Raw genomic sequence first — 12,472 nt, forward strand, 5'->3', positions numbered from 1 at the left:
TGAGAGAGACGACCTTGCTGGCCTCTGGCTCACCAGGCTGCTCTCTGGGAAAGAGAATCCAGCTCTGAGCCAAGGATGACTCTATAGATAGAAGCCCAGAGCTCCTTGGAGCATCTGGTTGATGCCATGTGTAATGGAGGGAAGAAGCAGTAGAGGGTCAGAGAATGTTCCACAGGGAGAAACAGTGCCTACCTGAATCCACGAGGGGACATGTCTGGGTTCAGAGCATCCTGACTGAATAACACTACCACCCTTGGCTAGTCCCAGACACAGCAAGAGGTTGTAAAAAAATTTAAGGAAGATGCTTTCAGCAATTGGTATCCACGAGGAACCCAGTCCAGGCTCAGGGCCCTCTACCTACGCCAGCCCCAACTCGTCCCAAATGCAAAAGAAAAACAGACCATTTTGATGCATGCCCTCCAAAGCTGGGAGTGGGGAAGGATGCCTGAAGCATGAGATTGAGATGAGTATTCTTCTTACCGGGGTATAAGGGTGGTACTGATTATATATGCATAGAAAAAAGATTAGAAAGATTTACACCAAAATTGTTAAAGTAGTTATCTCTAATTGTGGGTGGTTAGATGTTTCTTTTTTGCTTAAATCATTTTTATAAAACATGTTTACAATAAAATGGAATTATTATTGATTAAGGACAGGTTAATTTTAAGAGAGAGTGTTTGCAAATAGATATACTAGGTGAGAGGAAGGTTAAGTGAGAACACTTCTAGTATGTGTCACCACTGGAGCTTACCTGAACATTTTTCCCAGTCATAGCAGGTATCATAGCCACAAGATTCTTTCTTTGTGCTATTGGATGAAAGTCTTGTTCTTTCAAGACCCCATTCTAACTGTGGACCATCTTGGCAGGAACCAATATGTAGAAAATGGAGTTGCTGATTATTTAAACATTTCTTGGCCCAAAATTTACAAGCAGGTGAAGTAAAATAATGGCTGGAGTCTGAATCAAACACACAGAGATCTTCTGAATAATAGCTGCTCAAGAGAGGAAAGCAAGCATTAATATATAAAGAAAAAAAAAAAAAAAAGAGAGAGTGATGACATCTAGCCAATTTAATATTTTAACTTACTACCCAGTTATTTTCCTCCCGATTCCCCCTCCCCATATTTCTCGTCTTTTAGACCCTTGTTTTATCTTGCCTGCTCTGGGACTCATCTTTCTAAAATTTCATCTTAGTCTTGGTATTACTCCCAATTGCCTTTGAGTTAAAATCTGAATTTTTAAATTCTGGTAACGAAGATCTCCATATTTTGACTCCAAGCAACTTGCCTTTCTAGAATTATTTTCCCATCCTCCTTAATCCCTTTTTATGACCTGACAATTGTTTATTGATCATTTTCTAAACTGGCAAGAGTATTCTTTCTTTTCTGCCATCCCATGCCCGGCTCAAGCAGTATTACATTTTCTCTCCTCTCTGCCTATCTGTGTCCAGTTCAATTCCTGCCTACACTTTGTAACCAACCCTGATCAACCTAGCCCATTGTAGTCTGTGCCCCTTCTGAACTCAGTAATACTCATTAACTGCAACACCAGAATCATATATCCTTATATAGCTTTGCAAGTGTGTTTGTATTATGAGTAAGTGCAGGCACTTTTAAGTAATTCTTGGGTAACTTCGTTAATCTCTCTAAGTAGAAGATGTCCTGCTACCGAGAGGTAACCAGTGGCCATAGCCGTTGTCTTGCTGAGAGGACAAGAACTCTTTGATTACTCCAAATCTGAGTCTCTTCTCTAAGGTCAATCTTACAGTTAACAATCAGTGCACCAGCGTGTAAAATTGTTTCCAAGAACTAGCACCCATACCTGAGAAGAAAAGGCCAATACTAAGTTTGGAGAACTTAGGGTGTGGGGCCAGTCACTCCCATATATACCTTTAACACTGTAGAAGAGAACTGAGGATTATAGAAAGAGGCTAGAGAGGAAGGGAAGGGCTGAAATCCAGACAGTTCCAGAGGGAAGTCTGCATTCTCATAGTTTGGTATTGCAAATATAAAGAAAGAAGTTTCCTCTGGGTTAACTGGACAATATGTATGTTGTAAGTACTCCCCAGCAGGGCATCTGATAAGTGAGGGGACTTCAGCAGCAAGAAGCTGTGTGGTGGCCCACTTGTGAAGCTACTGAGAAGGGCAAATTAGAGCCACCTTTGGGCTGAATTATATCAGTGAAATTATACAGAAGAACAACCTGTAGTGTTTAAGTGAATGAACGAATGAGTCCTTACAAACATTGGTTCCCCTGCCACACAGAGGAACATCAGAGCTAGACAGTGTAAAAAGTAAAGTATAACAACAGGCACAGTCTGTTGGCTCCTCACGCCAACATCCATTCTTTTTCCTCTTCCATAATCTAATTTTATTCAGAAATATCTTTATATCCAGCCAAAGAACTGCATTTCACAGCTTCCCTTGTAGGGACATGTGGCCATGTGAGTAAGAGAAGGTGAAGGAGATGGAAGCAAACGAGGTGTCTTTGAGGAACTCTTCTTCAAAAGAGAGAATGTGTCTGTTTTTGGTCTTCCTTCCTGTTCCAGCAGAGCAATCTTAGACCATGAAATAACTTTAAGGATGGCAGAACAGAGAGCAAAAAGGAGGCTCATTGTTATCTGAAATAAGAGGTTTACCATACTAGCCCTAGATTGCCTACCTCCATATTTATTTTGTGACATAGGGAAACAAAATTTTATCTTAAGCTAATGTCATTTTGGATTAAATTGAGCTGAAAGTAGTCCTTAAATTAATAAGCACCCTTGACACGCCTGTGTTTGTTCATGTAAAGAAAAAGAAGTTATAGCAACAAAGAGGAGATAGCTAACTAGTGATGGCAGTCACATGAAGATATATCATTTTTCATATTCATGCTCTCTGCGCCTGCATGAAAGAATAAACTGACAAAGGTGTGTGTGTGTGTATGTGTGTGTGTGTGTGTGTGTGTGTGTGTGTGTGTGTGTGTCTGTGGTCCATGCTCATACCACTTTCTCTACTCCAAGCTTTTGAAGTCACAACCTTTCCCTATACTTATGGGAACAGTTTGGCTTTGAAATAACTGAGTCTGAAGTTTTAAAATGGACAGAAGTAAGTCTTTATAATCAAAATGAGACTGTTTTAATAAACAAAAGCCACGCAAATTTAGGAATTGGGCTGAGAGATAATTAGAAAGCTTGCAACCAGTGCAGAAGGAGGAATTTAACTGAGCATGAAGGGTATCATTTATGTGAAAAATTAATATGTATCGTATTTTTGCTTCAAGAAGCTCAGCTCCTCCATCAACCTGGTTACACTAGACTAGTTTTTCCAATTTCCAAACACAGTCCATAGAGGATCTCTTACCTACAGTCTTCTTCTGGAGACATGCAAATACATTCAGATCCTACTCGTTTTTGTCCTGATTGACAATCGCCCTTTAATCTTTTCAGAACATCTGAAAGAAAAAGAAAGAGTAAAGAGCAGTGCACAGTATAGATTCCATGCAGTAAACCTGAATTTAGGAGGAAAGGCAATAGTGAAAAGGTGTGCATTTACCTCTTGCAGTTAGAGCATTCATTTTTGCTTTTACAAATAAGCTGTCATGAAAAATTCCATCTGAAAGGTCTTTTCTGGCTCTCATGAGCTGTCATTTTCCAACCTAAAATTGCTATTAAGTTCAGATAACTAAAGAACATGGAATCAGTGAAATTTCTGTTCATTTGCTTTTCAAATATTTACTGAGCCACTATGGTATTCTCACTAGTGGATTAGGTTTTGAGGATAGTGAATTGAGCAAAGTTTGACCCAGATCTTATGCTCACAGAGCTTATATTCTTGTGGAGACAGACTACCCTTAATCAAACAAACACACTAATACAAATAGAATTACGGCCCTTATTAGTAATGTTACAGAGAAAGCGTATAACCAAGAAAATAAATGTAGCTGGGAAGATTAGGAATGGTAAAATGAGAAAAGTGGAAGTATTCAAAGCACAGAAAATATCACACATAAAAATGCTCAAAAGAGAGGCAGCATGTGACTTTCCTGGAACTGAGAGAAGGCCAGAGTGATTGACGTGCATAAAAATAAGAGCATGGAACAAGGTCAGGTCAGAGAGGTGGGTGTGTCAGGCTGTGCAGGGTCTTCTAGGACTTTTGAAGGATGTTTGTCCTTAACTTCATAAGCAGTGGAAAGGCTTTGATGGATTTTAAGCAGCGGGAGGTGAGACAAAATTAGGTCTGGTTTTTGAAAAAGAAATTAATTCTAGCTCTGTGTGGGGAATAGAGAGCATGGTGGTCAAGAGGGCTAGGGGTGGATAATCTATGAGGTTATTATAGTAGTTCAGGTGAAAGAAGATGGTAATTTGGACCAAAGTCCCAAGGTGGAAATGGAGAGAAGTGAATAAACTTGAGGTACATTTAGTAGATAAAATAGATGATGTAGCATTTTGTGGATAAGAGATCTGTGAAATAAAATACTTATGTTTCTGGTTCATGTAAGAAAACAGACATTGGTGCATTAAGTGAAATGGGAACTATTAGAAGATGTTAGTTTTAGGGAGAAGAGAGGGATGACTCGAGTTCCTGTCTGCATATATTGAATTTATGGTATCTTTAAGACATTTGAAAAAGTAGGTGTATAGAAATTTGGATATTCAGGTCTAAAGCTCAATGGAGAAGTCTGTGCTAAAGATTTAAATTTGTTATTAGTGTATGGGGAGGTCACTGAAGCTACGAGTATGGGTGAGATTCCCCAGCAGGAGAGTGTAGCATAAGGTGAGGGGACAAATCTGAGCCTTGAGGAACTCCAACATTTGACATCCAAGTACAAAGAGGATCCTGCCAAAAAGAAAGGGCAACAGCCAGAGAGGTAGAATCTAAGCAAGAGATTGGTGTATCTTGGAAACCACAGAAAGAAAATATATGCAGAAGAAGGTTAACACTGTTGAATATTACTGAGAGGTCAAGTTAGACGAGGACCAAAATATTGTCCATTACCTTTAGCAATATGGATATCGTTGACTACAATCCTGCAAATGGCGGTTGGGGAGCAATGGCTTGAAAGTCTGATTTTCTTATAAGAAGAATAAATGAAGAAATGCAACACCTAAATGTTGCTATTTATCTCTGTATGATACTCTAGGCACGAGGATATTATGGCGGAAAAAGAAAAAGAAAGAATGAAAACAGCAGTGATCCTTTTCTCCATGAATCTAAATGATAGTGGCAAAACAGACTTTAATCAAATAACCATAGTAATGGGTTTACACTTAAAGGCTGAGATAAGTATTTTGAAATAAGGGAACAGGGTTCTTAGAAGATCACATAACAAAAAGACCTCAATTGAGAAATGTAAGGACAGATTCATAAGGAAATGATGCTTGAGCTAAGATGAACAACTGAGTAGTGTGTATGAGAGGAAGGGGAATTAAAATAGAGAGAATAACACTTGGGTATATTATATAGAAAGGGACATCTTGGTTATTTTGCTTACATTAAGACTTATCCAGAGAAAATTTAGACTGGTTGAATTGGACCTGGAGCTGACCTCTGGGCCTGTGGAATGAAACAAACTTGCCTGGACTGAATATGACTAATCAGGCATCCACAGAACTACAATGGCCTCTGAGAGCAAGTAGTTATCAAAGGAGGGCAGTAGGCAGCTATCTATATATCCTGACACATTAGATGGCAGAACAGGAGAACCAGCTCATGGTTTCTCCTCTTAGCCTATCAGGCAGAAGCTTTGATAAAGGAAGGAGATTTATGTTAGGGGCAAAAAATCTTCTATCAGGACCCTCATTCCATCTGGTGAAATTTGGCCCAGAACTTTCATGAACACGGAGACCAATAGATGCTAGTAAAGCATCAGATACTAACATTTCCACTAACATGGGATTGTTGTTCTTTGGTTTCTTGTATAGCTATACTTCTTTGCCCTTTGTAAATAATCCACACTTAGGTCAGGGAAGGACCCAAGCCATACATTATTTCCAAAGAGAATCAACTTTCAAGTAATGGGGAGCATTACTCTGTCTACAGATTTGAAATTGTCAATGATGACATGCAAGGAGTCTTTGCTCCTCACTAGGGGTCAGGTTGAAGCAGCAACTGACCCTTTGCTGCCCACACTCCCCAGCACAGTTTGTGAGAAAAATGGAAATGGGAGCATTGGGAAATTTGAAGGGCTGAGGGCAAGGGGACCCTCTGCAGGTATTGACTTCTCGGAGAAAGGAAAAAAATATCCGTGGAGGCATGGAGCATCTCATTTTTTCATGATGAAAGAATTAAAAAGTCTTTCCCTGACCAACAAATGGCCTGAAAGTCTCTTTATCTCACGGCTCCCCACATATTGAAAGAGTGTTCAGTTAGTTTTATTGATGATTTTCTTTCTCTTTCTGTGACTTCCTTCATTGATCTTTTTGTCACTGTTGTTGGAAAGTGTATGAGATAAGATATTGCTTTCCATTATCTAGATGTAGAACATTTCATTATCTCTCAGTTTGGATTAGAATTTCAATTTCTTTTCCAGAGTCGTGTGTGTGTGTGTGTGTGTGTGTGTGTGTGTACACGTGTGCTGTTATTTGCATAGAGAAGAGGATGCTGCCTAAGATGCCCTAAGGATCTTAACTTTCTGAAGCCTGTGAATCCCAAACGTATCCATCCCTCTGACTTACGCGTATGTGATCAGGGGTCAAGCGAAACCAAGCCACAATATTGACCTGATGTTCCTACAAATTTCCATGAGATCTCATTTTCAATAGTTTTAAAGTTATTTAATGGGCTGACTTTCCCCCTTTACATAATATAAAAGCCCAGAACAGGATAAAGAAGGCAAGATGGCAAAGAGCTTGGGGAAGTAGCAGAGCTCTTGCACAGTTCCTGTGTGACCCAAACCATCTGACCATGGGTTGAATTTAGCTTCTCTGTGCCTTCTTTTTTTTTTTCATAAACAAAGTGGGCCTAATCCTAGCTGATCTCACTACAGACTCAAGGATTCTCTCATTAAAAATGAGACACTAGTTAAACAAGCATGCTGAGAAAGTTAAAAGACACAAATTGGTAGAAGGTCTCTTAACTGTCCTCCAAGTAAGTGACCCGCCAGACTAATGTTCTCCAGTCCCTCTGTGCCAGCGGCCTGTCTGACACTGAACTTCAAGGTTTATAGTTCCTCTCTTCTACAGCTTCACACTTCTGTTCCCACTGGTCGAGCAATAGGTTTACCAAGAGTCAGTTTTACTTGTTCTAAATTTATTTATGCCAGTTGTTAGTGTAACTGTGTAAGTTGGTTAAATATGTCCACTGACAAAATAAAGGAGGCTAAAGGGAGTTATTTTTATAAAACCTAAGTTGAAAATTTTGAACAATTGAAAGAGATGTGCAAAAATTTTGTTTTGAATCTGTTGTGAATGAGAGTACTGCAAAAGAGTAAGGAAGAATATATAAAAGCTGTAAAGCATTCTCTAGTCAATTTGCTTCAAAAGTAACTGTTTTCATCTGTCTTCAAAACAATTTTTCTCTACATACATTTGTTTTAGCTAGGAGAGCTTTTAAACAAACACAAAACACTAGGCCTTCTCCTGCTCAGTGACTTCAGAATCGGGACGGGACCTGAGTAGAGCTGTTTTTTAACCCTGCCTGGAGTTAAAAACTGTTTCAGAGAAACTGGTATGAGATAACATGGTATGTGGTGAATTACATATTTGTTTTATTTGAGAAAGAAGTCTTGGAACTCAATTAGGAGACTCATTGAGAAGTAAGAGCTTGGTCCTACATCATAAAATTGGTGAATAAATGTCTATTTTTATGTTTTAAATTAAAATTAAATGCTTAATTAATTAGAAAGTACTGTGCACTACTTTTATATGGCCCTCTACTTTAATCAAAATTTGAGTTAACCATCAATTCTGATTTTATTAGATGAGAGAGCTTGCACTCTCTCAAAAATACTGAAGTAGGATATTGGAAAAGAAAATTGACCTCACTCTCTAAAATTTGAACCAGTAAGTTCTTGAACCAAAACTTGACCAGTAACTTCTCATTTGCTGCCTGATCTCATCATCTATACATGAAATACAACCTGTTTTCTCCTCCCAAAACACAATCAAGAAATAGCACCATGGTAGATGCTATTCTGTCAATATCAGGGAGCACCCCCTTAGCAGACCCCAGAATTCTGAGCTTCTACTCACCATTTTCACAGGTGAGTGAGTTTGAAATAGGCGGTGTCCAGGAATCCCCAGTGCATGTGTACCTTGATGGCCCGGCTACGACAAAGTCTTTGGGACACGTTAGTTCAACGGATTCACCAATTTCATATGACATCTTAAATGGTGAAAGTGTCAGGACTTCCTGCACAACTGGCTTGAGGCACTGTGTTCCTGCAGGCAGACAAATGTGTCATATGTGTTTAGTGGAGCAGAATACTCATTAGATGCAGGCAGATTTTATACAACCCCAGGGCTGATTTTAATATGATTTATTTCATTCATTCATTCTTTAATGTCACCTTTTGAGCAGAAAACCTGGGGTGTGAGGATCCCAGGCTTCCCCGAGAGCCTCCTTTTAGTTCTATTATCTGAGGTTCCCTTGCTGAAGAACTAGCTCCAGACACTTCCAACTTTCATTACATTATTCAGACATTTTCAGTTCAGAAAATAATCTTTCCTCTTGTTTTCTCAAAAGCAAGTCACCACCTTGTGGGTAATGCAGAGGTAGGACATTCTAGTTGACACTGGTCTCAATTCTGTGTCTTCGGGGGTCCCATAATAACTCTTTGGAGTCCCCGTTTGAGCCTTGATTGATTCTCATTTTGACTGTACTGTTGCCTACAAACGCACCCTCTCCTCCTCAGCAAAGGATGTGAATGTGCTCTGAGGAGAAAACTGCATTTCACATAAAACCTCATTCCTGATACATAGAAGGTGTATCGTCTTCCTGGGACTCATTAATTTGATTCAGTTTGTACATCACACAAGACAGATGTCTGTGCTTAGGATGCAGTGGGCAGACTTCCTGGATTTCTTTTTAAGCACATATGTCACAGTCCAGTGTGGATGTGACAAATACACAGGAGCAAAACGAAAATATAAAGATACTTTGAAATCTAATTTTAGTAGATGAATCCTATTTTCTGCTTTACTAAAGCTTTTCACCAGAGCTACTAAAAAAAATAGTTAAATGTACTGATCTAAGGATGTGACTTTGCTTTATTTATTCGGGGCACATTCATTCTTTATCATAGTCACGCAAAATGGCTGCCCAGTTCTCACGTTGGCATTCCACATCTAATTGCCTCCAGGTCCTGTCTGGCAAGCATCTGAAGTACTGGTATCCAACAATTTTGAATCCAGTATAGCATGAAATTTCAGCATCTTCCCCAACTGAGTACACTTTCTTTTTATTCTGGAATTAAAACAGAAAACAGCAAATTATTAGTGCTATGGGTAATATTTCTAAACACCTCAGGGTCATCCTGGGTTCTTTCTATTCCTTCCCTCCTCTATCTATTCAGTCACAGAATCCTCTTGATTTATACTTTTAAATATCTCTCAAAGTTCTCTCCTTTCCTTTGCCATCATCACTGCCTTTGTTCATAGCATTTACTATCTCTTACCAGGACAACTTTCTAACTGGTCTCTCTTCTAATCCATCTTCCATATTGCTGCTTTAAATTGATTAAGATATTTTCTTTTACTTACAAACTTGCTCCCCACTGTATATTCGATGGCTTACTATTTCAAGAATTCAAAAACAAACAAACAAAACACCTATATGTTTATCCTGTAGTGGCTATAAATTGAATAAATACTGTATCCTACATATGCAAACATATGCAGTTGGCATGATGACTAATTGACTACAAGTCATTTAGAAGTGTTACTGAATTCCAAGTAAGCCATTGGTCATTATGTATTTTCCCAATTATGGGTAATTAAAATACAACTACTATCGTGTGTGTGTGTCAGGGGGAATGAGGGTGAGGTGGGTTGTTCACTAAAATTTTCAAGATAAAATGGATCTTACTTGGTTTGGAATTATTAGCTTTAACCCACTTTACCATCGTCACCTTTTGCTACTTCCTCCCATAAAACCTATGCTCCAACAAAATAAAACGTCTGCCATTCTTTGAACATAATATTCATTGTCTTTCATGTCTATGTTTTTACCCGGCTGTTCCCTCTCTGTTCTCAACACTTTCTTCCCTTCTCTCAAGACCCAGTTCAAGTAGAAATTCCTCTGTGATAACCCCTTTTATTTCCCCAGCTTCAAGATGTGTACCATCCTTTCAGTTCTGGGGGAAACTTGTACAAAACTCTAGTTTTATACTGTTTATCACTTTTATTAACCCCACCGCTGACACTTGAGTGACACCTCCACGAACAGATCTCTGTCTCATAAATCTTTACACAGGGCTTAATAACTCTTTGCTGAAGGAATGCAAAACACGATCCTTCTTACAGAGATGGTAATGTAACACTCTTCTTCCTTACTGAGTGGGAGAAGAATCCAAAGAATTGACTAGGAAGTTATTCTCTGAGAACTGAGGTTGGGAATTTTGAGGAAGGTGAAAGCTTAATAGTCAACTTTTGTTATTACCTGGCCACATAATTCAACCTGTCTCCTAGAAGATTCTTAATTTCCTGAATACAAAAAGAATATGCTACTATTGGTTTTTATGGGTGTGACTTTGTTTCGGAGAGAAATGTGATGATGAATAATATTAATATCTGGATATTTTATTCAAAGGCTGAACTTTGTTCACATTCCTCCTTCAATAAATCATCGCCTTAAGCTTCTGCTTCCATTTCTCTTATGCAGCTATAACCTATAAGTGTGTGTTGCAACCTTTGAACTTAGGTTAACACATCTTCTAGACTGACTACACAAGGAAACCTTATGTAAAGTCATTGCCACTTGTACGGGGGTAGGACTTGTGCCTTGGTCATTGAACAAATATCTTTGGGTACAATGACATCATTGTTCTAGCCTGGAATTAGGCATAACTGCCTCTGCTTGATGCCCTAAGAGCACATTTTGCTACTAGACATTTCAGAAGGTGCTCATTAGGAAAATTGAAACCATATTATTTTTGAGTAAAAACTGTGTCAGATGGAGATGAGGCCTTTAATAAAAAGCAAAATAAAATAAGAAGTAAATTTATTTATGAAAATGGAAACATATAATCTAATTTTATATAAGGAATCATAAAATTATGAACCACTTGTTAAAAGCCTTTGTGTGTTTTTTAAAATTAGAATGCCGATAATTTCAACAGTTTTTGTAAGCAGCTGGCATAGATTAAGAATTATTTAGGTATTGAAATCTGAGGAGACTGTCCTAGGGCAGGGACTTGCAAACCTGTCCTATAAAGAGCCTCAGTAGTCAATGGCAGGCTGTACAGTGTCTGTGACACCTACTCACCTCTGCATTGTTGCATGGAGAACCATAGGCATTATGTAAACACTTGAGTGTGGTTGTGTTCCAATAAAACTTCATAAAAAAAAAAAGGTAAAAGCAAACAGATGGCAGGCCAGATTTGGCTTGTGGGTCATAGTTTACTGACCTCTGTTTTAAAAATTTTGTTCCCAAAGTGCTGAACTAGCAGCACCAGTATTACCTGGGAACATGTTAGATAAAGATAATTCACGGCTGCACCCAAGACCTGCTGAATCAGCAACTCTGGGAGTGAAGCCCAGCAAGCCGTCCAGTGCATTGGAGAATTTGAGAATCTCTGTTCTAGAGTAAAGACAATTGACGTTACCTCCCTCCAAAATATTTTCTCTCCTTAAGACATTTGGCATGGTACCTTGTACATGGGCAGAAGACAAATGAATAAGAAAGAACATTAGCCTAGACTATGCTCCATGGATATTTATTTGTTGGCCTTGGAGAATCTCGTGTTCTTTAGCTTTTGTCATAAATATGATACAGTTGGAAAAAAGAGGAATTTAAAGGCTTTAGTGAGTTTAAGAAAGGTAAAAAAAAAAAGGTAAACTTGATTAGAGAGCATGACTTCTGTGATCAACTGTAAATGTTATATGTGTCCTGAAAATTTATATCTAAAGCCACAGACCTATCTGAAAGTATTCATTTGTTTTTTGAATCATAGAAGCATATTGTGACCGAATGAAAAGAAAATGATTAATTTTATATCAATTACACTAAAATTGTATTGACTGGTTAAGAGTGCTATAACCTCTTATAACCTAATAAGATATTACAAATGCAACACTTCCTACGATTATAGCCAAGACTAGTTTGTCTCTCTGATAACATGCTCAGATCGGGGATTAGTTTGCTCAGAGTGAGAATTAAATAGTCAGACCTTAGTTGCATATTCTTACAAGTCATCCAAATCTATATGATACTCAAATTCCACTCTCATAAATGTACCATTAATATATGAATTAGTAGTGCAAAGAAACACAAGGAAGCTTCTGTCCTTTGGTATAAAGAAATCTCCAGGGAATTCAAGATGGAAGAGTGG

The 12,472-nt window shown here is 38.4% G+C and overlaps 1 protein-coding gene across 7 annotated transcripts in view; it reads right to left on the reverse strand.

Annotated features, from left to right (window-relative positions):
* C6 (complement C6) overlaps nt 1–12,472 on the reverse strand; it is a 64,188-nt gene that overhangs the window by 11,965 nt on the left and 39,751 nt on the right. For all 7 annotated transcript variants that reach the window (XM_033111044.1, XM_033111048.1, XM_033111043.1 and 4 more), the window contains exons 14-17: nt 9,255–9,387; nt 8,175–8,363; nt 3,346–3,436; nt 752–993 (exon numbers count right to left, since the gene is read on the reverse strand). In XM_033111044.1, the coding sequence (XP_032966935.1) occupies nt 752–993; nt 3,346–3,436; nt 8,175–8,363; nt 9,255–9,387 (655 nt within the window). The remainder of the gene's footprint in view (nt 1–751; nt 994–3,345; nt 3,437–8,174; nt 8,364–9,254; nt 9,388–12,472) is intronic.

Source organism: Rhinolophus ferrumequinum, chromosome 7 (assembly GCF_004115265.2).
Source record: "Rhinolophus ferrumequinum isolate MPI-CBG mRhiFer1 chromosome 7, mRhiFer1_v1.p, whole genome shotgun sequence".
In the NCBI taxonomy this organism is placed as follows: Eukaryota; Metazoa; Chordata; class Mammalia; order Chiroptera; family Rhinolophidae; genus Rhinolophus; species Rhinolophus ferrumequinum.